The sequence below is a fragment of the Abramis brama genome (genome assembly GCF_963993115.1).
Source record: "Abramis brama genome assembly, chromosome: 10".
Taxonomy (NCBI): domain Eukaryota; kingdom Metazoa; phylum Chordata; class Actinopteri; order Cypriniformes; family Leuciscidae; genus Abramis; species Abramis brama.
In genome coordinates, this window is record NC_139972.1 from 32,871,870 (window position 1) to 32,899,830 (window position 27,961).

Here is a 27,961-nt window from a genome sequence, read left to right on the forward strand (position 1 = left end):
TACATTCGTTTACGCTTGGTGTTTGCGCATGTAACATGCATGCATTTTATTACACTTTTTAATATGTTGGTCTATATTTCTTATACATGAAAATGTCTATATGCACACATTTTTTTTAATGAAAAAACAAAAACAATAAATGTATCCTTTTGTTTTTCTTTTATTATACAATAAATGTAATAATCTACATTAATCCATATAGCCTATATCCCCTGGATAAACTTTTATAGAAAGTGTAAATGACTATATTGGAAAGCGAAGCTGTCTGTAATATACATCCAATTCATGGAAATATCTCTATGGGGTCATCTTACCCCATGTTACCCTATATATATAATACACACACATTCAGTGTACTATTTTCAATATGATGCAAGACACACTAATTTGATCCTTATGTAATTTATTTAGGACAGCATTAAAAGTAGTTGCCTATTGACAATGAATAGGCAATAGGCAACAGTTTACAGACATCTATTCACTGTAGAGCCTGACTTATAAAAAAGCGTCATATATCAGACTGTCAGGGTGGAGGTTTGTCCTCGTGTTCAGGAGATAGACTGGAGGAAAGGGAGATACTGTTTGTAGGACTCTGTATTCTTCGTCGCAGCTCGAAGGTTTGCCTCTCCACCTCCTCCAGGACAGTTTTACTCAAAGACTGAAGAAGGACAGGAGAGTCAATGATTATGAAAACAGAAAAACAGCCGTCCCACACTTAAAAGTGTGTCAATATTTAAAATGAATGAGGAATCAACATTGAAAAAATGATAATGATTAGGTATTATTATATTAATTTTAATATATGATGTCATAACTCGTGGATATAAAAGTCACCTGATTCTCAGCCAGTGCCTCTTTGGCCATGAAATGTTCTCTTTTGATCTTAATTTCCACCTCCTCTGGAATATCTGGCACCATCCAGTCAATAATCCGTCCAATCATGAGTACAACATGCTGAAAACCCATCATCAACTTCATAAATTGTGTTCTGTTGTCAATTTATAATCATCTATATCTCATATCTCATTAATATGGAAGCTTGTTTCCGTCATGAAATAAAACATAAAAAAGGTAATTGTGACTTTTATCTCACAATTCTGACTTTTTTCAACAACAAAAAAGTCAGAATTGCAAGATATAAACTCGCAATTGCGAGAAAAAAGTCAGAATTGTGATATAACTTGCAATTGCAGGAAAAAGTCAGAATTGTGAGATATAAACTCGCAATTGTGAGAAAAAAAGTCAGAATTGTGAGATATAAACTTGCAATTGCGTTAAAAAAGTCAGAATTGCGAGTTATAGGGCCCTATCATACATCCGGCGAAATGCAGCGCCAGACGCGACGCAAGTGTTTTTTCCTAGTTTCAGCCCGACGCAGTTATCATTTTCACATTCTGTACCACGTTGTTTAAATAGCAAATGCCCATGAGCTGCTGGTCTGAAAACAAAGGTATGTTCAGGTGCATTGTTGGCGCATTGCTATTTTGAGGCAACTGAAATAGACTGCACCATTGACCAACTGAAACCTGGTCTAAAGTCAATGGCTCAGTATTTAAATACAGTTATTTAAAGGGCGCATTAGTAATATGTGTCTATAGGCTGGTACATAACGTGCGTACAATTTGTCCCATAGGCCTCGTTTACACTGCAGGTCTTGATGCCCAATTCTGATTTGTTGCCTATATCTGATTTTTCGACCGTCCGTTTACACGTTCTTTCAATTGTGACCATATCCGATTCACGCGTTTACACTTTAAAAATGACCTTTTTCACAATTGCCTTTTTTAAATTTTGTATTCAGTGGCAGAAACACAGTGGCTTCCATAATTATCAGAACAAATGTATGTGCAAAGTTTACAACATTGTGTTTGGTCAAACTAGTGCTAGACTGTGCACCTCGAATATAATGACGAAACTCAGTCGTATGGCCAGCAGATGAAAGTAATCTTGTGTGTGCCGTCCTTTCTCATCCCTGAGGCCTCGATATCTAAAAAAAAGAAGAAAAAAAGATTCTTGATTAACACTCATAATGGCTTATGTATTAAAATATTAATAGAATACCTGATTTAAATACTGCAGACAACCTAATAGAAATGATATACAAGGTTTACAAGGTCATGGGCTCAGTAATAATGCAAAAATGTAAATGAGTGCATTCTTATTCAGTCTCTTTATCATACATCCTAACCTTACAATGAACAACATGAAAACAGAATGAAAAGATGTTCCCCGACTGACACAAAGAGCTTCTACTATTTAGTTATGTGATTTCTAGGTGTTTTATAGAGCGGTACAAACATTAACATTAAAATGTTGGGTTCAGTTAAATTTTTTTATGCAAGCACTCATTAAATTGATCAAAAATGACAGTAAAGACATTTATAATGTTACAAAAGACTTCTATTTCAAATAAATGCTGTTCTTTTAAACTTTCTATTTATCAAATAACATGAAGCAGCACAATTTTTTTAAACATTGATAATTAGAAAGTTTCTTGATCATTAAATCAGCATTTTAGAATGATTTCTGAAGGATCACGTGACACTAAATGATGGTGAAAATTCAGCTTAGACATCACAGGAATAAAATTAATTTTTTTATCAAATAAATGCAGCCTTGGTGAGCATATACACTACCTAAATGTATCCCAATCCAAACATACCAATCCCAAACTATTGAACAGTAGGCTAGTATATAATCGTATATCAACAGTTTGGTCTTCACCTGCAGGATGTTTGGTTTTGGGTGAAGTCCGCAGGGGCAACAGCGAGGGTGAAGTTGATGTATCCGCTCATGCTGCCCGCAGTGTAGCGGTAAAAGAGTCGCGGCAAGAAATCAGATGTGAAGGCAATCAGGAAAGCCTGGCAAAAGAACAGGACGTCAAACACGCCTAAACAGGACACACAGCCTGTCTAATTAACATTATTTTGGACTGAGATTTTTGGACATCAAAAGCTGTAAATTAACTCACAATTCAGTGTTGATCGACTAACAATGAAAGCAGAGTCAAGCATACATAATGGCAGACACACTGCCAGTAACTGTAAGGTTGATCGAGGGAATGTGCCAAGGATACATGGGCTGTGTCTTAATCGGCTCCCTAGTTCAGTAGTCAGGGCACTGATCAGGGATTCTGCCATTTTTAGGGCTGTATCAATCACAAAATCCTACAAGTCCACTGAAATCCCACAATGCACCATGAAAACCAGGGAACTATGTTCCCTTAACGCAAGTTCTAAAGCGTGAAACATAAATCACGTGAGCCAACTCACCACACATAATGACATGATAGATGTTTTTTTTTTTATATAGCCTACCAATATTTCATTATATTTCAGCATTAGCATGCAACGCATTTTCTGAATAGCATAATCGCGATCACATTTGTTGATACGTTACAAGGGAATGCAATATCAACCCGATCTCACAGGAAAACATGGGTGGCGATTTTGTATCATCTTGTAATTTGTTTAATGTATGAATTTTTTTTTTTAAATGAAGCCCCTAAACATAACCATCACTGGGGCATAGGCAGCTCATCCGAAAATTTACGAATGAGATTGTAAGGAATCATATGAATTAGCCACCAATTCGCCAAAATGTAAAATAGTTACAAATTGGCATGAGATTGTGTTGGACATCTAAACTAAATTTCAAGATGATTTATGTTAACTGTCAGTGTTCCAGTAGCAGGACACTTGGCATGCTTTTGTTATGGCCTTTTTTCCCTATCACATATTTTAGTAATCATCAAAAATTAGGTATCGAAAGCTTAAACACTCAAAATTCATCCTTTGAAAAACGTTTTGAAATTGGACATTGAGTTACCATGGAAATGGTAAACCATTTAGCGGGCTCAATTTGTGGTTCAGTACATTTGCTTTACAGTTACCTGCAACTTTTTTACACTTTAATCTTTTGAAACGCGTTCACCTCTGCAATAATCTTTAAAGTATCTTTAAAAAGAGACAAATCTTAAACCATTCATGAATTACAACCATTAAATCTTAGATTTGTGATCAAAAGGGGGGTGACATGAAAATGTATACTGGCACTAGAGGGATGAAAAGACACAATCACTGTGCCAACCTTTACAACTTTTCATGGTTCTAGTCTCCCATCCAGATAAAGATGCAGGATAAAAAGAAACACACATATTGGTGCTTGGCCCCAAATAATCAAATTAAGAAGCCCCTTACATTACTGATGACAGCCAGGTAGGAGATGAACTGTAGGATGGTCAGCCAGATGCCAATGTCTTGTGCTCTTTCCACAACGGGCCTGCGGTACACACACACAAACTTCTGGGCATCGAGACGCACCTCCACCCAGTTATTTATCAAGGCAAACAATGGAGCCAAAGGACAGGCTGCTACAAAGATGGTAATGAAGCCAAACTGCAGAACTGACAAGATAAAGAATTCCAAAATCAGCGTTTCATCTGTGCTGAACTGCAGTTGCCTCCAATTTGAAAGCTATTAAAATTGTAGTTTTTGTTATGATGGTAATATAGTGTGTCACAAATAATTTATTTTAAAGTACCCCTATTATGCTTTTTCGGATATTGCCTTTCAGTGTAGTGTGTAATATAGGCCTAGCTGTTTATAAGTGTAAAAGGCCTGCAAAGTTTCAAAGAGTACAATAAATTAAGTTATTTTCTAAGAAAGAGCCAATTCTAAACTGCCTGAAAGGATTCATCAGTAATTCCAGTCTCGCTTCCTGCTCAAACCTACATTGGTTTGAAACTAATTTGCATAATACCCACATCCCATTGGGGGGTCAGCCCTATGTTCCCACAGCCCTATGTTCCCACATTTCTAAGAATTTTTTTTTTTTACGATTTGTCTAAACCCCAGTTACGGGAAGGTTTAGGGGTGGGGTCAGCGGTAGGCCATTTGTGGGAACATTGTCTAAACCCCAGTTACGGGTAGGTTTAGGGGTGGGGTCAGGGGTAGGCCATTTGTGGGAACATAGGGCTGTGGGAACATAACCATGATCCCTTCATTGGTCTTCATTGGCTGCTTGCAAACAACGTTTACACTGACCCTCAAACACTGTAGTTAGCTGAAACTGGAAGAGCTTGGTTTGTGGTGTTGACATGTCCAGGAGACGCTGTTTTCTGCACTGCGAAAACAAATCCACTTTGCAACACTTCAAAAGAATGAGGACTTGAATTGGCTCGAATTGATACGGCAAAATTGATGTCATCGTTACTGTTTGTATCACTGTGTATCAAGTGCTGAGGAAGCTTCTGGAGCTGATATTCTGATGACCGTTTCATTTCTGACACGTGCTGTAAGCGGTTGACCAATCACAACAGACTGGGTCATCTGACCAATCAGAGCAGAGTAGACCAATCACAACAGACTGGGTCATCTGACCAATCAGAGCAGAGTAGACCAATCACAACAGACTGAGTCATCTGACCAATCAGAGCAGAGTAGACCAATCACAACAGACTGGGTCATCTGACCAATCAGAGCAGAGTAGGCTCTCAGAAGGGAGGGATTTAAAGAGAGTGAATCCTTGATCGGACCGTTTCAGACACTGTGAGAAAAGAGCTGATGCTGCAATGTATTTTATGAGAAAAAGTGTTTTTTGACCTGTGATGCATGTAAACCTATTGCAGGAGACCTCCAAAATAAAATTACGAACCTTTAAAATAGCATAATTGGGGCACTTTAAGATAAAAAAAATGAAACATCTCTTCTCTAAATCATTCTCATAATACATTTCATTATAATTAGATAGTAGACGCTACAATAAGAACAAAAGGTAATACAAATCATGATTCTCAACAATACACAGAGATATTTTAAATAAGTGAATAAAATGAACAAGATTTACATTGCACAAACCAGTCTAAAGCGGTTATGGGAAGTGAATTTATTAATCCGACAGGGGATTATTTCTGTTCACATTTTAGTTGAACTGTCAGAGACAACAATTCATTGACTGGATATCGTCTGTGACCCTAATAGAATGTCTTTAAAATCTTTAAAATCAGGATACTTCCATTCACCGGACAACCGGTTTTTATAGAGATTTGAACTGATAAACAGATATAATGTTTCTTAAGCACTAAATCAGCATATTAGAATGATTTCTGAAGGATCATGTGACACTGAAGACTAAATTAATGATGCTGAATACTCAGCTTTGATCACAGGAATAAATTACATTTTAAAATATATTAAATCATTACATTAAAAGGTCTCACCCATTTCTAGATACTCATCGAACAGCCCTTCACACACTAGCAGCTGATAGTTAGATTCCCATGGACTGATCTCTGGACTGGTGTCGGGTTCATCTATCACCTCCTGACTGGGAGCTGGCTTCATCTTCCTCCTGTGCCACCAGGTCTTGAATTTACTGTTGGAAAGAGAAGGAGAAAACTTAGGCCTATAATAAAATACACTATAAAGAGTAAACAAAACGAAGATGCATTGGATGTATAAAAGACCTACGGCAAGACAAATTCCTGGATGTTGCTGATGACCTGTTTGCCTACCATGATGACTAACAGCTCTTGAGCAAGTTCAATGAGACATCCAGAGGAGCCACACTACATACAAGAAGCACACAAACAAGTTACACACATGTATTAATGAGATATTCATATTCCAGATTCTGCATATTTTTCCACAATTCATAATTGAGGGAGAAATATTGCGAATTGAGTATTGTGGCTGGCAGTGTTCATTTTACTAGTTTTAAACAAACAAAGCAGGACCATGTGACACTTTCCAACAGTGTAAACACTCACATCCTCATTTCGGATTCCTAGGAGTGTGTCATAATTTCCAGGGTATCCAACAAACCTGTAGGACAGATCAAACATTAGTTGAATATTGAATCTTCATACACATTCATGCCTTCTACCTGCATACCCACCTTCCCTTGAAAAACGCAATGTAAACAGGAGATGAGTAGAAGTTGACAAACTGGAAGATGAAAACCTTGAGGATGAACGCGTCCTCGTATTTGGTCTGGGTGCGGTGCATTTCTAATAGAAGGAAGAGGATGATACTTTGTTTTGGCATAAAGAAATACCAAAATAGTATGTGTAGATACGAAATAGCTTACCCCATCGTGTCAGAATTTGGGCCAGGTAAGTATAGAGCCGCGACAACAATAGAATAACCAGCAAATTTAGCATAGAACCAGTAAGGCTAGCTATCCTTCCAGCCTACAGGGGTGAAAAACATCTCTTAGTAAGCAAAGCATTATGTTAAAATTGTGCTGCAATATGTGATTAAGCAATGGTTGGTTTACATCGGTGTAAATATTAGCACAAGGCATTCACTTTTGACTCATTGTAGCTGGATTCTTGCAAGTCCAAGCTAGTTTTATTGGTTGGCCAGTGACAACCCAGCTAACAAAAATATGTTCTAAGTATGTTTTGCAAACGTTCCCATTAAGTTATGAAAATGTTATTTCTCAATGTTCTCTGAATGTTCTAAGCATCCAGTATTAAAAAAAAAAAATTCTTGGTTATTTGTCAGGGTTATGTTCTGTTTTGGTGCTCTCATTTTGGTTTCTGGTTTAGGGGTCGTTTACAAGACATCGTTTTAACTAAAAACAGAAAACTTTTTATGCGTTTTGGCCGTTTATTTACACGACAACAGCGTTTTGAGGGCCTGAAAATGCAAGCTTTTAATAACAGGTTTCAAAGTGGACGTTTTTGAAAATGATACTGTTATCATCTCCATATAAACTACAAATACGTGAATTTTTTAAAACAGTGACGTCATGCGCATGCGTATTACATGTTCAGTCTATAGGCGCATAGTGTTTCTTTCCAAAGTGACATCGCCAACTACTGGCCTGGCATGAAGAATGCCACAATTGTTTTCAAAGATCCGTGTGTACTGGGATCGTTTGACAACGTTGTCGTCTGTACGCGAAAAAGGCAAAGAAAAAACTTTAACGTTTTTAATACATCGTTGTCTTGTAAACATACCCTTAGTTCTATATTCCTGGTTCCTGAGTTTATCTCTTCCAGTTGACCTAAGCCACTTTTTCTCCCGTCGAGACAAACAGTTCTAAGAATGGTAAGGAATGGTTCCAGTTATATTTCCACTTGAGCTTGGTTCGGCACGGCACAATTACAAATTGTTCTCTGCCCGGAATTCTCAAAAAAGTGGCTCTAGTTTCCTAGTGTGTGCCTGATGGTTACTATAGCAACCTATTTCGTCCAACTGCCCCCTTTTGTGCACGCGTGTTTTCTCCAGTGTGTATTAGTTTTTGTTTCTTTTTGTAAATAAATACGTGTTGCTCCTGCTAGATCCTGCCTCAACCAACACACGCTGACAGCATGCGAAAGTTAAAAGATCATTCCATTTTATGACCTACTTAAGTTGGTCCAAAAAGCCCTCTCAAGTTCAGCTAATCGCAGTTAATATAACTTTAAACTATATTTAAACTGTTTCCTTTAACTGCAATGAACATGCAATTAAGTGTCTGAAAACATTCAATTCAGTGAGAATATTCTATATTCTTTCCATACTTTTATGTACAAAGGTACACTCTAGGTACAAAGGTGTACCTTTTGAAAGGGTATCACCCCAGTCACAGCTTTTGTACCTTTTTTTCTGAGAGTGTACTTCTTTTTCACAAGAGCTTGCTAATGTAAATGTATATGCAAATGTATCTGATCAAAGAGATTTTAAAATCTGTATCAGCAAAAATCACTTGACAGTCTTTAATCATTGTGAAAATAATATGGTTTAGGTATCAAAAGGAATAGAAAGAACCTCACTGAAAAAATGAAGAAGGAATTATGAGATCTGTAGATAATGATGCTTAGGATGGACCGATACAGGATGATGCCAAGTAGGAATATCAAAACCATGGAAATCTGCAAGCATAAAGAAGAAAATTCAACCATGAAGACAATGATTTTAAAATTGTGTTGGCAAGATTTCTCAACAGATGTGAGATGAAAACCCATTGACTAACCATTAGAATGACGACCATGTTGCCGGTTAGAGTACGACTCAGTCGTTGAGTCTCCGGAAAATAGGGCTCCTCAGCCCCAGTCACAGGATTACGAACCGTCATGGGTGCCAATGCTGTAAATTCTGGTCTTGGCCTCTCCTAATGTCAGAACAGAAATATTATGGAAAGCAATGGAGACAAAGCATTATATTGTTGTTATTCTATTAGCCAAAATATTAGTTGCATTGCTCAAGCCTGAACACTAGTGCATATTAAAGGTTTAGACACTTAATCACCTCTATATCTTCAAATTCGGAACAGTCCCATCGGTGGGAGAGTATGGAGCTTGTGCGCTTCCAGTACTCCAGGAAGGTGACGGCCCACAGAGACATGAATATACTGAAGAACACAGTTCCTCCATTGTCAAATAGTAAGCCTGCCTATCGCAAATTTAAGTATTTTGAGTACAAAATGTGAAAGCTTGTTCACAGAGAACGTGAAAATGCCATAAACGATTTAAAAACTAGATGACCTTATAGAAATGTCACCTTATAAGTATAGCAGATGCTGGAGAGGTTCCAGTAGCTGCAGATGTTGCATAATGGACACATTACAAAGGCGTTTCGACTGGAGCACAGCTCTTCTCTGCGGAAAAGATATCAGCACAGACCACAGGGGTCAAGGGTCAGGATCAGTGCTGAGTCATCAACATTATGCAGTTATTAAGTCTGTGATAATACTTACGCAGGCACATCGGTGACCATCAGCCAGATACCAAACAGAAATATAATAAAACCCACTACTGCTGCTGGTAATAACCAGCCTGTGTAGAAACCTACAGATGAGAAATAAGGACGGAAAGTTAGTCATAAGCTTTGTCCCAATTCAGAGGCTGCATATGGACTCTTAATTTGGAGTTATTCTCTGTGCCCGTCGTCCCTATTGGTGCATTCCATTCGACCGTAAGTGAACTGCAAAGTGGACTTCACAGGGTATTCCGCCATCTTAAGTGAGATTACAATCCGAAGGGAGCGAACATGTTCAGTTCAAAGGGTTCTAGCTAAGTTTAGTTTTGATTGATTCACTTCTGTTGCAAAGATCATTAGTTATTAACTTAGGGGCCGCTTACAAGACACCGTTCTAACAGAAAACCCATAACGCGCTCCGGCCCGTTCATCCGCACAACAACAGTGCCTGGTGAAAGTGATACATTACTTCACAGGAAGTGAAGAGCGAAAATCACCCGACTGTCATTGCGCACCACGTCACCAGTCTGAACTAACATAGAGCAGAGCGGTGAAAGAGTTTTTAAACGGCTCTGTGAGGAGTTTGAGTATTCATAACTATTGTTATTATTATACAAACTAGAGTATTTATGAATGTTAGATTTGCATATTCTATTGTATTAATATACGTAAACAAAGTAAATATGTTGAAGCACATTCTCATTTCTTTTCATTTTACTCTATTTACCTCAGGAATGTTTACTGCAGCTGCACATGGGAAAGAAAGCGCACAAGTTGAGACTGCTACAATTATTACTGTGTGTTTTTTATATATGTAGGCCTGTTATATGATTTAAAATTTGAAAGTAAAGTAAATTACAATATTTATTTATATCATAATCTGCAAAACCCTGTCGTTGCCTTTCTTTGATGACTTTGCAGGGCATTCCAAATGAGCGATTATTGTCAGCGAAGTCCACTTCAACTGATACACCGTGCTCAGGGAGCAGGGAGCAGGGAGCAGTGAACATTGCGTAGGGACCCTGTCAAATAGGATACAGCTTATTTTCTCTTCCTGTGTTTAGTTAATGTTTGCCTTTTTTTCTTGTTTGTCTCTGTAGTTACCCTCATTCGTTTCCATTGTAACTTATCATTAGCCTGTAAATCCAGACCTAAATCTAAAAGATTAATGGTCTGGCGTCGACTAATGAAAATCGCCCAGCTCGAGGGGCAGCACCAAGCGTGCATTTGAAAATCTCGCTGCACGCAATTGGATAACACTACGACCAATCACAACAATAAACCCCAGCTACCAGCGGAGCTAACCTTATTAGACATTCTCTGATTATACTCTTACCATATACGGTCGGCGAAACAGCAAAAACGTCCTTCTTGCAAAGGAACGATTCGAGCGGCGTGTTCTGTTCCTGTTTTAGATAAAAAGCCAAGTCTACAGTAACTCGTTCATTGTAGCGGCCAAAGTCGTTTCAAACAACTGGTATTCATCCATAGCCATCTTGCAATGTTTACTAATGACTTCGACGTCACAGCACTGTCATCATCTGTTTAGCTCGCCTCTGGCCTGCCTATATCAGATAACCCGATGTGATTGGTGCAGCTCAGATCGAAGGGCATATTTAATGAGCATCATTATTCGACACCAGGGACATGTTCAAGTTCAAAACGGTGCGCAACGTTTTGCTACGGTTTCCGGGTTGAACGTCATGTTTCCTGGAAACGGCGTGCACCGGTGTGCAACGGGGTTTGAGATGCGTTTTCTCTTGTTTGGTGGGTGTGTCAGAACTGCAGTCCAATCAGCAACAACATGTATATAAAGCACGTGGTATTAAAGTGAACTCGCACAATGGGTTCAAGGAAAGTATTAAATTTACAAATGTGTTCGATGCAGCTCGGTATACGCAACAACTGAGGATATTAGAAGACATGTTTGCCGAAAGTTTTATTGTAAAATATAGGATATCAACAAAATGATGTAGTTGTTTATATTTTTAGCTTCATTGCAAGTGTATTGGTATAGAAATAAACAATGGTAATTAAGTGCTTTTCCTAAAAATGAGAAAGAAAATACATGGTATTAAAACAGTATGAACTACAAATAAAGTATCTGTGAGGCTAAATAGATGTGTTTTAGTCTGAATTAGGTAAGATGTGTGCTTCAGTTTCAGCAATCCCTTCACTCGATTGGGATGTTCTCTTTTGTTCTGGGCGGCAAGTGCAGTAACTAACATATCGGGCATATTTTGTAGTATTAAACACATATTTATACCGACTTCATCAGGCTCCGAAAATTCTTCACAAAGAACACAAAGAATGGCCTTCTCAGCTGCCATAGTTGCAACTCTTGCGTCATCAGAACAGTGTGTTCAACGCATCACTGTTTCTGTTTAAAAAACGTTGTGCAACGTTTTGTCGGGGCTGAACGCAGCCCAGAGTAACTCGCTGAGCAAATTCAACTTGTGCTCTTGCGAGAACTCTGGATTACCAGGGTAACTTATCATCTACACCTGTTCATCATTAGTCCTTGTGTTCCCTGTGTATTTATACCCCTGTGTTTTAGTTGTCTTTTGTCGGTCGTTGTTCTTGCATGTCTCTGTTTTTGGATTATCTTGTGTTTTTTGAATAAACTGTTGCTGCACTTGGATTCTCACCTCTCCTCATCCCCGCTTAAAACGTAACACAACGACCAACAAAAGACAACTAAAACATAGGAGTAGAAATACACAGGCCCTGCATCTCAATGTCCATACTATCCATCCTAAACAGTATGTGAGATTAAAATAAGTGTGTCCCAAAATGTAGTATGTTGAAAAGAGTATGCCAGAAGTCCCCGGATGATCTACTATTTACGGTGGATTTTAGAAGTGTGGATCCGTGCACACTCTAAAGGCTAATATTGCCCACAACCCATTGCGCTTTGGAGGAGGAACTACAAACACGAGTAAAAAGTGTTAAAAAAATACAAAACATGGCAGATATGCGCAACCGATGGATGAGAGGTTTAGATAAAGGTTTGAGTGACAAATCAAAGTTTATCCTGATAAAAAAATACTTATTTAATGTTATCCGTGTTATAATTCCTCTGCAATAACAATGTGGACTTTTATAAATATCCGTTTGGCCATTAACTTTTAAATGCATTAATATGCATTAATATGAGGAGAGTTTCTGCATGAAAGACCCGTGACTGTAGATCAACGTGCTGCATCATTGCATTAAATTAAATTAAATGTGGAGGATTTTAACTGTGACAAGATGATTGACAGGCCAGTTTACTGTGACAGGATGAGACAGAGAGCAACCGTTAAAGACTCAATTGTATGACATGATAGTATGTCCCAAAGCTTGTCTACTTTTTGCTACACACTCAAAGGTGTCTACTCTTTCTTCACAAAAAGAGTACATATTTTTAGGGCGTAGTATAAGTGGGCGAATTCATTGAGACGCAGTAAGGGAATACAAGGGCTAATACTGAACAGGTGTAGATGACTTACTATGGTTACTATGGAAACTAATCAGGGTAAATACGGAAACAAACAAGGCAAACATTAACTAAACAGGAAGAGAACATAGGGACAATGGGCACAGAAAATAACTTCAAAATAAGAGTCCTTATGACAACATTAGATGAACGCAGACGCATGGCACGTTACAGATAGATAGACTGACTGACAGACAGACACAGACAGACAGACAGACAGACACAGACAGACAGACAGATAGACAGATAGATAGATAGATAGATAGATAGATAGATAGATAGATAGATAGATAGATAGATAGATAGATAGATAGATAGTCATACCCAACCATGCAAAGTAGAGCGCTATCTTCTCGCCAAAGTATTCGCGAATGTGATCCAGAGGTTGGTACTTTCTCCAGCAAGCCCAGCGAGCCCAGTAGTGATGCAGAATCTGTCTCATGTTGAGAGACTGTGGATCTACTTGAGTCCTCGGGATCTCAAATGGACCCTAATGAGAAGAACACAAATCATCGCCAGTTCAAAATCAACATTAAATTGTGTTACATATCACCCCATTTTGCTTTCATAAAGTGACATCTTTCTATTAACTGGATTGTGAAAAGTGGGAATTATATGGCAAAATAATAATAATAATACATTTTAATGATTGTCATGAAGGAGTTCAAAAATAAGACGTTGCTTGGTGTCAGACAAAAAAGTTATTATACGTAGAGCAAGTTGTTTGCTTTCGAGGAAAGATTATGAAGATAAAAAAATGTTTTGTGCAATGGTGCAAAACATTCCGGGTTACTTGACTGTAACCCTGTTCCCTGAAAAAGCGGGACCGAGATGCTGCGCTTGATTTAAACGCTATGGGGAACGCTTTTGTGCATGACCAGCTGTGAATATATATGTGCGCAACATGTCAATGGAATTGACTTTGAACTTTTATAGCCTCGGACAGTGAGGTCATTGTAATGCGTGCGTGTCAGAGGCTATAATTAGATGTGCCACAGGTGCATCGGCAGGTTTAATTTTGTCTGAAGAGCAGTCCTGGGACATCCCTAGTGTGGCAATAAAGCGCAGCATCTTGTTCCTGCTTTTTCAGGGAAAGGGTTACAGTCAAGTAACCCGAGACGTTCCCTTTTAAAAGATACACTCAATGCTGCGCTTGATTTAAGCGCTATGGGGAACGAGAATACCCATGCTGTTGAACTGTGGGTCTCTGGACCCCTTACAGTTGTGTAGTGTGTGCTCACAAGAATGCAAGGTCTCAGACATGAGCTTGTGATGTTGACTCAAGGACCCACATAGCAACATTGTTTCGGCCCAGATCCGGCCCACATCTGGCACTTGTGGAATGCGGATCTGGCCCACATGATCTGGGCCGAAACAATGTTGCTATGTGGGGACGTGTGAGCCCGGAGTGGCTTGAACATCCGAACTAGAAAATCTTATGAAAGTGTGCCAAGACAAAGCTTGACCGCGCGTCTCATAGGCAAGGGCAATAACATCCCTCGCCCAATGTGAAATTGTCTGTTTTGCGGAAGCCGCCCCCCTGTTACGGCCCCCTTGACAAACAAATAGTTGTTCTATGTAGGTCTGGAGAGCACGGACTGGACACAGTCTGTGAAGTCTCTCCTGATCCGGCGTTGTGAACGGCGGAGGGCAGAAGGCCTCGAAAGTGACCGTATGTACGGTCGAGAAAGGGACCTTAGGCAAGTAGTCAGGATGTGGATGCAAGTACATACGTACATACGGTACATACGGTCACTTTCACCATTCCTGGGGCAAAGTCCTGGGACAAAGTCCTGGGACAGGATGGCGAGACTGACAGAGCCTGCAAATCCTTTTAAAATTCTTTTAAAAGAAGTGATATCCATAAGGAAAAAACATCTTAAAAGGGGGTTCAAAGGGGGTCTCAACCAAACCCTCCAGGACTATAGCTAAGTCCCATGAAGGGATCTTGGTTCTAACGGGAGGCCTCAGCCGCCTGGTTTCACGAACGAAGCGGGAGAGCAGAGGATGTTTCCCAAGTGGCACCCCATCAATCAAGGTATGGCAAGCTGATAAAGTGGCCACATAAACCCTGAGAGTGGTGCGGCATGTGCCTCATAATAATTTCTCCTGCAGGAATTCCAGAACTGAACCAATCTGGCAGTTTACTGGATCTGCATTACGTGCAGTGCACCACCTTTCAAAGACACCCCATTTATTGACTTAATTTTTCCTAGTGGAAGGAGCCCTAGCACTGAGAATGGTCTCTATAACTTCAGGTGAAAGCCCAGTGTCTCTCAGTTGGTACCCTTCAGGGGCCAAACATGAAGCTCGGGCCAGGGAAGCTCGGGCCATAGCTCGGGCCAGGGATGAAATATTATCCCCTGAGCTTGAGACAGAAGGTCCCTTCTCTCCGGTATCGCCCAGAGCGAGCCATCGAGAAGAGATATTATCTCCGAGAACCATATTCTGTTCGTCCAACGTGGTGCTATCAGTAAGAGGCAAGACCCTTGATGGCGAACTCTGGCTAGAACTTCCAGGAGCAGAGCAACTGGATGAAACGCATACAGGCACATTCTGGGCCATTTATGCACCATCGCATTGCATAGAGGGACTGGGTGACTAAGAGAGAAATAGAGGGGACATTGCGCTGTCTGTTGGGAGGTGAAGAGGTCCACCTCTGCTTCGTGAAATTTTTACCAAATTTGTTTCACTACCTCGGGGTGGAGTTTCCATTCCCCTGTTGGTATTTTCTGCGAGCGCAGACTGACCCTGGTGATTTATGTAAGAGAATTGCCGTTGTGTTGTCCATCCGCACTAGGACATGGCAGCTTCTCAGCTGCTGGAGGAAGTATTTCAGGGCCAGAAATATAGCCATCAACAAAATGGGTACCAATTTTGATACCTCCCTCTGAGGGGATGTTGGACGTTCTGTGTCATGGGTGATAACAGGAAGAAACGAAACGACCAAAGCTTCATTGGAAACCGCTGTCCCCTAAAACACCAGAGGTGGCGGGATGATACAGAGGTTTCGTGGGGGTATCGGGAAGAGGCGGGTAGATTTAAGCGCCCCATCCCGATTGTTTTCACCGAGCCGCCAAACAGGCTGGAACTTGAAATGGGGGCAACAAGCAGGAACATTTGACACGGGAAGTATAAGGTTTCCCCCATGAACCAGTTAACTCGTCATGGAGGTCTTCAAAGATGGGAGAGACTGTTGTTGTCATCCCTCCCCCTGGCCACAGACAGAAACCTGTCTTCCAGCTAAGATCGTTTGGGGGTCTCTTGTTCGCGTGGCCAGTCTAGCTGTAATCAGGCCAGCGCACGAGTTACCACCTCAGGTAGTTCCTCAACCTCGTTTATCATCACGTGAGGAACACTCTCGGAGGTTGGTAACTCGAAATCCAAACCGGATCCAAGAGATTCGTTGTCCTTTGCACGAGCCAGCCATAGGCGTAGGGCATAAACACAGAGACACACACCGTTAGTTTTGTAGATCGCTCATATCTTTTCCTTTTTTTCTTTTTCCCTCACTTGTGAGACACAGTGAAGATGAAAAGAGAAATGTTTTTTCACTGCCTAGCAAAAACTAACTCCTATCAGAATCTTGAGAAGCACACACACACCACAGTATTGTCTGAAGACAAAATACCTGCCGATGCACCTGTGGCACATCTAATTATAGTCTCTGATGTGCGCGCATTCCAATGACGTCACTGTACGACGCTATAAAAGTTCAACACATTTGCACACATATATTCACAGCTGGTCACGTAGCGCTTAAATTAAGTGCAGCATTGAGTGTAGCTTTTGAAAGGGAAAATGCCTTAAGAATGTAACTGAAGCCAAATTTGAATTTATGTCGACTTTACGTATTACTGCATGCATATGTAAAACAAGAAGAGAAATATGCAGATAAGAAGTGTGTTTGTTAAGGTAATGTTCAGATATAGTATAATGTAGGATACTCTTACAGTACCTCATGTAAAGGAAAAGCAGCAGTGAGAACATTCTCACTAACCAGCCTGCCGACTCCAACCTCCCCTCTCTTCAACGCTCCATATGGAGTCCTGGCTAATATCTCATATAGCTTTAGAAAAAAGGACAGAAAAATTACAGAAAACTAGTAGATCGGTTTCTGTATGAGAAACATGATGGTAAGTAAAAGTGCATTAAGTATTTTTATTTATTTTTTTTACATTTTCTACATGTAAGAAAATGTACTAACCCATACTGTACTTTTAATATCATGTCAGTGCTTTTATATTCTATATAAGGGTGGTATTCCCTCATGGCGGCATGCATTTTAAATTTAAATAATCAGAATACTACTAATTTGTGAAATAAATAAATCATGGGATACAATCTTCCCTCCAATTAGGGTGTTTCAACAATGACTTTGGAAACTGAAAATGTTACACACAATGCAATGCACAGCAAAAGATGTCAGTATAAAGCCCAATATGTGTCAAATGAATTCGCCAAACAAACAAACAAACAAACAAAATCCTTAGTGCACTTTTCATTTTCAAGAACAAGCTCTCAAAACTCACTATCTGGTGCCTCTGTGTGGTCTTGAAAAAAGTGTCCTTGTTTTCATGTCCAAGAAACCTAAAAGCAGCATTAAAGATTAGTATAAGAGTAGTACACACACTTTTCCAAACAGTGTGAATATATGCAAAAGCTTGATTTGAAATGATGCACGATAAAGATATACAGTTCACAAGTGATATTTTCATGAGACATCACATCTCATGTGTAAGCTCTTCTCTGAGACTGTTCTCTTCTTGGTGAACAAGTAATCTTTAATAAAAAAAAAAATCTTTTGGTGATAATGACGCTTCAACTGAGGCACAGTTGTAAAAAATTAAATCACTCAGTAAATACTGTAAATACTATTATATCAATCTTTGTTTAGATCATGCTTACTTTAAAAATGTATTATTATATTATATTATATTATATTATATTATATTATATTATATTATATTATATTATATTATATTATATTATATTATATTATATTATATTATATAAAAAGTTGATTGTAAGTGTGTGAGTAAATAAATGGGTCAGACAGTCCATTTGACACAGCACGAACTTTGCATAAGTGTGTATTGGAAGTGTGTGATGTGTTTGTATTTAAGGAGGTGCTGACTCTATGCAAACACTAAAGTGTATGAACTGCATGTTACATGACAGGCTCAGATCCTCTTTGCACACAGGGTTTGAATACATGTTTACAGTTCACTATTTTTTAACTCACTTCCTTCCATCACAAACCACCAACTTGTTAAATGGTGTGAGGTGCATATTTTGTTTTCATCCATTTCTTTTTATGCAAATGCTGGGATATTACTTAAATATTCACTAAATGGAAATCTTATTTACTGTGTTATGTAGGGAAAAAAGTCACAGGCTTCCCCGGTTCCAGCAACTTTTTGTCATTTTATTACTGATACTTTGCACCCGTTTCACAAGAAGTGACGATATTATCCATGTTTCTATCCATGTTTTTTCTTCTTCGAATTTTGGGATTTTGCACACAAAAAAAAACTGCTGAGGGAAAGAACCAGAAGAACCCCAAAGAGTAATATTTTGTCCCTTTTTGGATCAGTATGGATCGGTACCTCTCTAGTTTATTGCTGCGGAACTGGCAGGTATAGTAGTCCGGTGGAAGGTTGGGCACATCTTGTGCCATCATGTTTGGGATGTGCAGTTTTTCTAGGATGTTCTCAGACCAGTTTGATATTGGAATTGTCACAACCTGAAATCACCCAAAAGAGAACAACAGTTAAGATATATTGAGTATATGTATAATTTACTTTATGATATAAAAGATCAGGTATGCTTTACCTGTAATGGCACTCGAAGGCTGATCTCCTCTGCATAATAACACAGAACATTCCAGGGTGCGCTCAGAAGGACATAAGTAGTCTTTGTTTTTCCCTGCATGACCTCTTTCTAAGACACATTCACAGTAGGAGAAAGACATTACATTAGAAAGTGTACTTTTCTAATGTGTTTATATTCAGTTCAACATGTAGGAAATATATCAATATATCAGTGTTATCCATATGATATAAATGAATGGTGTCCAATGTTGTTCCAAGAGTGCTGAATCTCAGCTGTGCTTATTTGCATTGTAAAAACCCATGTATCACAATCATGGATTCTGGGATGGGTGTCCAAGAGCTTAAGTAGGATAATGGTTTCGTGACTTATAGCGTAGTAGTAGTAAGTAGTTATGCCCATTAACTGAGGTATGTGACCAGTAGGGGATGGTGACAAGATTTTCAGTATGAAGGGAAGCATAGAGGAAAAGTTATTAGTCTGAAAAAAGGAAATTCTTTGTAGGAATGCAATACCAGGCCAGGATTTGCGAATTGTGATACTTTGGCTTATGGATTGATTCACTGGTTTGAAAAATTTGGACAAAAATGTTGTGTTCCTGAGCCTAAGCTAGGAGCTGGAAACTGGTAAATGTGATGGTAGGGGCTGGTTAGTTGAAAAAAACGAGATTCAGGGGCTGGAGCGGACTCTGTGGCTGGAATGGACTCAGGGGCTGGAGCGGACTCTGGAGTGGAATCTGGGCTGAGATCAGGGGCTGGAGCCGACACAGGAGCAGACTCAGGGGCTGGAGCCGACACAGGAGCAGACTCAGGGGCTGGAGCCGACACAGGAGCAGACTCAGGGGCTGGAGCCGACACTGGAGCGGACTCTAGGCTGAGATCAGGGGCTGGAGCCGACACTGCAGCAGACTCAGGGACTGGAGCGGACTCTAGGCTGAGATCAGGGGCTGGAGCCGACATTGGAGCAGACTCAGGGGCTGGAGCCGACACTCGTGTGAACTCAGGGTTTGGAGCAGACTCAGGGGCTGAAGCAGACACTGGAGCGGACTCTGGGCTGAGATCAGGGGCTGGAGCCGACACTGCAGCAGACTCAGGGGCTGGAGCCGACACTCGAGTGGACTCAGGGTCTGGAGCAGACTCAGGGGCTGAAGCAGACTCTGGAGCGGACTCTGGGGCTGGAGTGGACACTGGAGCAGACTCAGGGGCTGGAGTGGACTCTGTGGCTGGAGTGGAATCTGGAGCGGACTCAGGGTCTGGAGCAGACTCAGGGGCTGAAGCAGACTCTGGAGCGGACTCTAGGCTGAGATCAGGGGCTGGAGCCGACATTGGAGCAGACTCAGGGGCTGGAGCCGACACTCGAGTGGACTCAGGGTCTGGAGCAGACTCAGGGACTGAAGCAGACTCTGGAGCGGACTCTAGGCTGAGATCAGGGGCTGGAGCCGACATTGGAGCAGACTCAGGGGCTGGAGCCGACACTCGAGTGGACTCAGGGTCTGGAGCAGACTCAGGGGCTGAAGCAGACTCTGGAGCGGACTCTGGGCTGAGATCAGGGGCTGGAGCCAACACTGCAGCAGACTCAGGGGCTGGAGCCGACACTTGAGTGGACTCAGGGTCTGGAGCAGACTCAGGGGCTGAAGCAGACTCTGGAGCGGACTCTAGGCTGAGATCAGGGGCTGGAGCCAACACTGCAGCAGACTCAGGGGCTGGAGCCGACACTTGAGTGGACTCAGGGTCTGGAGCGGACTCAGGGGCTGAAGCAGATTCTGGAGCGGACTCTAGGCTGAGATCAGGGGCTGGAGCCAACACTGCAGCAGACTCAGGGGCTGGAGCCGACACTTGAGTGGACTCAGGGTCTGGAGCGGACTCAGGGGCTGAAGCAGACTCTGGAGCGGACTCTAGGCTGAGATCAGGGGCTGGAGCCAACACTGCAGCAGACTCAGGGGCTGGAGCCGACACTTGAGTGGACTCGGTCTGGAGCGGACTCAGGGGCTGAAGCAGATTCTGGAGCGCACTCTGGGCTGAGATCAGGGGCTGGAGCCAACACTTGAGTGGACTCAGGGTCTGGAGCAGACTCTGGAGTGGACCCTGGGCTGAGCTCAGGGGCTGGAGCCGAAACAGGAGCGGACTCAGGGGCTAGTCAATATTACTCAGTTCTTGAATGTATAGTTACACTGTAACAAGGACACCTTAAAATAAAGGATAACCACACCTTTTTTTCAAGTTTAAGTGCTTTTTGGGGCCCTTACATTTTACATTTACAGTTCATATATTTTAAATGTACTAAATTGATATTTCATCTTTTGAGATGTGTAACTACACATATATTTAATACATGACATACAAGTTTCAATAGAAATTACATTAAAGCATATTTTACTTTACCACAAACGCTTGTCAGTACATTCAGCAGTACACTTTATATACTATATTTCAAAGACATAGAAATAGAAATCATTATGAAATGACATAAAATATGTATATAAGTCTTACTAAAAATGTTGTTCAACTAATTGCATTTAATATAGATATTTAAACTATAATATACTTTCAGTTTATTGTAAATAACTTGCAGTTCAGTGTCCAAAAACATTACATTTATTTTGTGCTAAAGTATTTTATATCTTTTTAAAAATATGCTAAAGTGTACTTCTTTTTCACAAAGTTTTATACATGCATACATACATACATATATACATACATAAATATATATACATATATATATATATATATATATATATATATATATATATATATATATATATATATATATATATATATATATAATATATATAAAACCTCGCATTCTGAATATGGCTGCAACCCAAATTTAGATCTTAAACTGAATTTGATGTGCATGTAAACGTTGTCATACTGTATACCGTCTCCTGATGAAGGCCGGCAGCCCGGAGTCTGGAAAGAAATTCTGTCCTCCATTTCCTGTGTGTATCACGCGAGGAACCGGATGAGAGTTCATCCAGTTCTGCCGACTTCAAGGGGTTCACAGATTCCTCCCAAACCAAGACAAAATCTGTCATCAAATTAATTAAAATTCTAAATGCTTTCATAAGAGGTTAACGTTTTCCAAAATAACAATTAATCAAACATTCATAGCTTGGCATTATACAGATGAATCTCATACAGGAAACACATAGGAAATATTGTGTAGAGAAAGTGGACAAAAAAAATCTCTAAAATATATTTTTTGACAAATCCGTTGTCAAAATGACTGTAAATTACATGATCAACTCTCATCTCAGAATTGCAAGTTGCAAGCAAATCTCATTTACTTTTATAGACACAGAAGACAGTCTTTTCCTTTATGTTCTCCCATAATACTCACCAATTCGGGTGACCCCGTCACTGAACACATTCTTGTTTTCCTGAGGTGCCACACATGTCTGTGAAAAACATGAACACTCTCCACAATCAGTATCAATATGAAGAACTGATATATCCATGCGTACAAACCTCAGAGAATGATCTTAACAAGAAAATTCCTCGGAAAAGCCTCAAATGTGTCTTATCAGGGATATTAGGGTGGAGTGGCGGAGGGATGTGAGGAAATCTGGCATGTTTGTGTTACATTGTTAACTTGTAATTAGCTTCCTCTCTTTGTGACCCCTGATGAATTTTGTAAACAACCTGCACTTTTTTTCCAACTCAAGATAAAAGACAATTCTAGTACCTCCACGCTCCCGTAGGTTTGTTTGGGGTGGTCCGAGAGGGTGATAAGTGTGGCGCTGTCCTCCACTAAATTCTTCTTCCTTTTCATCATTATCTCAAAAGAGCCAGTTTACCTCTGTGTTGTCTGTCCACCAATCTGAAAAAGTTCTGTCCCCCTTTTAAAACATGATGCAATGATTCAGTGATTATTTGGCAATAAAGAACATAACAAAAATACACAATCTGGCATGTTCAACTACCGGTCAAAAGTTTGAAATAATTAATATTTTTGAGGAAACTGATCACATATTTATTTTCAGGATTCTTTGATGGATTCTTTGACAGCATTTAGCCTATTTGAATTTTATTTTATTTTTTAGTAAATGTCTTTACTGCCACTTTTGATCAATTTAATCAATCCTTGCTGAATATAAGTATTAATATTTTTTTTATAGTTATTAAATCTTACCCCAAACTTTTGAATAGAATATTTCCACGAATTTTTTTTTTTTTTTTAAATCAACACTGATAATGATAAGATATGTTCCAGCAGTAAATCATCATATAATGATTTCTGAAGGATCATATGACACTGAAGACTGGAGTAATGATGCTGAAAATTCAGCTTTTCCATGGAATAAATAATATTTTTAAATATATTAAAATAGAAAACAGTTATTTGAATATTGATTATTACAATGTTTCACACTTTTTCTATTTTATAGAAAATAGTTGACTTTTTACTGAATATTACTTTTTCAGATAAATGCAGCCTTGATTGGCATTAGAGACTTCTTTCAAAGACATTAAATAAAAAAAAAATCTTAGTTATTCCAAACTTACTGAATGATACTGTAAAGAATGTAAGCATCAACCTCTGCTATTTCAGGATATTTTTTAGTTGTTAAAATGCTCTTTCAGACCTCAAACAGAATATGATGATCAAATAGTTCTCAAAACTTAACACCATTATGTAGGTAAAGTAAGATAACTAATTAATGAATTCAGAAGATGAAACACTGTTTATAAAATGACCTATTTAAAGATGTGCACAATGTATTGAGAAAACCTCCCTAAAGAGCATTGAGTCCCTGAGAGAACCTTCATACACAACAACAGTACAAACACAAACACTTTCCTTCAACCACAAATATTTTTTATATAACTGGGAAAATGAATGAATGTTATTGCATTTTACAAAATATCAAACCATGAGGCATTAAACACTCTGTCTATGAGACATTTTTTTTTTTTTTTTTGCCATTACACCACCCTGGCGTTGAGTCTGATCTCTGAAACAGATGTACTACAGAACAGTGAAAGAGTACAATCATTTCATTGAAATAAAAAAAATCACCAGAGGGTTAAACTAATATCAAGTATATAAATAATACTAACAGTGATACAATCCAGCATGATTTGTGAAATTTCCAAACATTTATCTTCTGCTTCAATGGAAAATCTGATCTTCCATGCAAAGGGTTCACATAATCCAACGCATTCTCATCCTTGGGCGTCATATACTGACGCTTTTGACATTTTGTCCACATCCAACGCACATGGCACCCTTTAGCGTCAATATGACACGCACAGAGCTTTGTTCGGTTATGGGTAGGTTTAGGTCTGGGGTAGGGTTAGGGTTAGACCGCTAGGAGGCGCCTTCTGGCCCATATCTATCTGCGTCTCATATTGACGCTAAAGAGATCCTGGGCTTCCAGCTGATGTTTTAGGGACTATTCTGAGTGCCAGGGCTCCCTCCAGAAGAAGAATATATGCCTTTAAATGGGGTGTCTTTGAAAGGTGATATACTGCACGCCGTGATTATAACGCTTGCCCTGCCCTGATTGACGAGGCTCCAGTCGGGAAGCACCCTCTGATCGCTGGATTCATCTGTGGAGCGAGGCGGTTCAGGCCTCCGTTTAGAGCGAAGATCCCTTCGTGGGACGTCTCTTCAGATAAAGTGATACCTGAAGGCGCACCTGTTTTACGTCTCTTTATAGTCTCTCACAACCATTCCAATGACATTATCATCAGAGGTTATTTAAAGCCAAGTTCTAGGTGTAGTTTGCCACACATGCTTCACAACCGGTCAAACAGAGATGTTTTCCATAGCGTATGACGCAGCATCTTGTTCCCGCTTTTTCAGGTAACAGGGTTACAGTCAAGTAACCCGAGGCGATTTCTTCAATCATTAATATATTTTCTACTATTTGCTCTATGTTTGATTATTTACAATTATAAGATCTTTGGTGTCTCTTTTGTGCTGTAAGATCGAGTAGGCGTGTTTTCCATCATAATTGTTTCAGTGATGTACCTTTGTATCAAAATATTTCCATCTCTGCAGACATTAGATATGTCACGATAAATACGGATGAACCCAAACGCAAACAGGATGTATAACAAATAGTTTATTTACTAACAAACAGGGAAAACAAAACCCACGAGGGGGCAAAGCGTAGACAGAACACAAAGAGACTAAACTAGACTATAACTAACAATAACTAGACAATACTCTGGAACAGGAAACTCACAGGATATCACACGGTCTCAAAACTCACAATGATCACACAGAGGTAAAGATCACAATGAACCGACACAAGACAGCAAACACAAGGAGACTAAATAGGAGAACCAATAAGGGGAACAGGTGATGCTAACTAGACAATCATGACAAACGAGGATAACAAGGGGGCGGGGTAAGGTAACGAGACACACAAGCACATAGCCCAAACCAAAGACCATGTGTTGTACACAAACATGGGTCTGCCATGATCCTGTCTCAGAACTAGAGAACTCGAGGACTAGAGGACAGAATCATGACAAGATAATGCAAGATCTGAAATATTTTCTCAAAGGCCTAAAGGTGTCAAAACAACACATCCTATATCTATTTTTATCTTGCCTACTTTCTCTGACCTTTACCTGGACTGTTCCAAGCTGGTGAATGACCTGCCTATCTCAATCAAATTTTCAAGAAACAGCTGTAAAATTGAAAATAATCTAAGATATTTGAAACGAACAAAGCCATTTGCTTTACTGTTTTCCACCTCCTTTTTCTACCACAAGGACCATTTGGAGTTCCCAAAGGCACAGAGGGGTTACATGCTGGGTCTGATAGTGATCAAGGCCTGTTGGCCACGATGTGTGTACTTTGGGGGTCTATGAATTGTCACACCTTTAGTACAATGGGGGAAGTTGGGATTATCTGATTGGTCAGTTTGAACGTCTCACGTCTGGGTAAAAGTCACATGGTCAGGGAAAGGATAAAAGAGGATCGTAACTCTTGCTCTGTCTCTTTTTGGTGCTCTGGCTCTCTTATTCTCTGAGTCCCTTTCTTGGGGCTCTCTCTCTTTACCTCCTCTTTCATCTTACACACTCACTCTCTCTCTCTCTCTCTCTCTCTCTCTCTGGTAACATTTTACATGCTGGGTAAGATTAATGGTATAAGTTATCATCATCTCATACATCTATTTTGTAACTATTTTAAGTGTAACCATAACCCTATTTTGTCATTAAACCTTTTCAATTACAACTAATGTGCTAACTAGTTTTGATTTGGTATTGAAGTGCTACCTATTGCAATACAATATTGTCACTCTCTATAACAACGCTCTCCCACATATTAAGCTATTGTAACTGTGCTTATTTCCGTCGTTGGTATAAGTGGCAGTGGGTGGTAATAGACAAGAGATGTACAGTTTTCTACCATCTTGCTGACAATGTTTCTTGAGTCATTCGGCAGTCTTTCAGCCTGAACCCCTGCAGGAAATCCACCCTTACACAGCTGAAGATGCATCTTTTTCGTTAAAACTTGACACATTAATACAAACACTTACTATTCTATATTTATACATTTAAAATAAAACTTGCTACTTGTACGTGCAATACTAACTGGGACTAGTCACAGTACTTGCATTTTGCTGCCCTGCTGTAGACTTGATTGCTTTTATTCCTCTCCTCATTTGAAAGTCGCTTTAAATAAAATCATCTGCTAAATGACAAGATGTAAATGTACTGTAAATGTTTTATCTATCTTTGACATCTGACTGGTCACACCAACCTAACCGTTTCTCCAGCTATGTCATAATGGATACGTCCTTTTTTTATCAGACCAAAACATAAGTTTAGGAGGTTGTAAGTTTCCTGTATATATATTGGTTGCTCTTATTTTGCTCTTCACTTCTGCTTCTTCTCCTCTACCCCTCCTTTCATTCTGCAAATATCTCACTACTTTTGGGTGTTTCTTTCTCTATACTCTGATCTTCAAAATTTTAATCAGTTAGATACTCTGGATTTTATTATAAACTATTGAATATACATCTTCTATATATTTAAACCAATTTGCTAGTACAATTTCATATTTACTTAATTTATTTGTTTTACATGTTTACTTGATTTATTTGATATTCCTTATTCAAATTTGATCTTTGACAATCATTGCCTGTCTGCCTGGATCTCATTGCATCAGTATTATAATTTAAATTGATCACTTATTGTGTACATACATGTAAACATTGTGCTTATATTAAAATAAATAAATAAATGCCTGCCTGTAATTACAGCTGTAATTAATTTCTGTAATTACATGATTACATTGTTGACCCTTCCCCACTCTTAAACCTACCCATACCACCAAATCTGTCCCACCAAATCCGTATCTGACCTCAATAGCAGCAAAAGTGATTTTCAATACAACACGTAAGATACAATAAGTACAATGTAACTAACATTATTTTTTATGTAAGTACATAGTAATTAAATAAAGTGTGACCAGCTATTAATAAACACGCAAATAAATGCCTAATGAAGCAAATATTTGTTCCAACTTCCCGTCAGCAATGTCAGAGTTTTTTGGGTCATTTTTCATCTCGGCTCTCTTGCTACTCACCTGTAGTTTCCTTCCTGAATCGCTCTCTCCTCCTATCTGCATTTGTTTCTCCTCCAGTTCTTCTCAGCTCAAAGATGTTGACATTATCTTTAAAACCTTTCCCAAAAGATTTTAAGTGATGCTTTCCAAAGCTCCAGAGCTGTTGCAGGATAAAGCCTGGAAGGAAAAACTCCCAGTGTTTTGAAAGGACGAATAGAGTGGAAAAGACGAATAGAGTGCAAGTAAAGAGGAAAAGGAGGGGTAGAGTCTGGTCATGTTTGCTGTTAAGGAGGAGTTTCTCTTAACTTTAGATTCACACACATACTTGCAAATATGGACACACAGACACACATTGAAACCAAACAGTCATAAATGACTTATATACAGTATCAGTGTGTCAGTCTTGTCAGAGCGACAAAACATTAGCTTTACG

General features: G+C 39.5%; 1 protein-coding gene across 3 annotated transcripts; it reads right to left on the reverse strand.

Annotated features, from left to right (window-relative positions):
* Positions 1-10: 10 nt before the first annotated feature.
* ano7 (anoctamin 7) lies at positions 11-27,766 on the reverse strand. Of its 3 annotated transcripts, none has more exons than XM_084125894.1 (24): positions 27,550-27,766; positions 22,684-22,837; positions 22,339-22,396; positions 21,878-22,026; positions 19,003-19,110; positions 18,777-18,913; positions 17,700-17,757; positions 17,126-17,236; positions 13,492-13,657; positions 9,688-9,778; positions 9,492-9,588; positions 9,240-9,383; positions 8,965-9,102; positions 8,765-8,863; positions 7,090-7,192; positions 6,898-7,009; positions 6,770-6,824; positions 6,471-6,568; positions 6,221-6,375; positions 4,200-4,405; positions 2,725-2,861; positions 1,897-1,987; positions 835-954; positions 11-658 (listed from the first exon to the last, which is right to left on the reverse strand). In XM_084125894.1, the coding sequence occupies exons 2-24, from the start codon at positions 22,771-22,773 to the stop codon at positions 524-526; spliced, it is 2,658 nt and encodes an 885-aa protein (XP_083982020.1). In that variant the 5' UTR covers positions 22,774-22,837; positions 27,550-27,766; the 3' UTR covers positions 11-523. The 3 variants fall into 3 exon arrangements, with proteins under 3 accessions (XP_083982020.1, XP_083982021.1, XP_083982022.1); XM_084125895.1 differs by lacking the exon at positions 27,550-27,766 and adding an exon at positions 26,572-26,676; XM_084125896.1 differs by lacking the exon at positions 27,550-27,766 and having other exon boundaries at positions 21,878-22,006; positions 22,684-22,823.
* Positions 27,767-27,961: the final 195 nt, after the last annotated feature.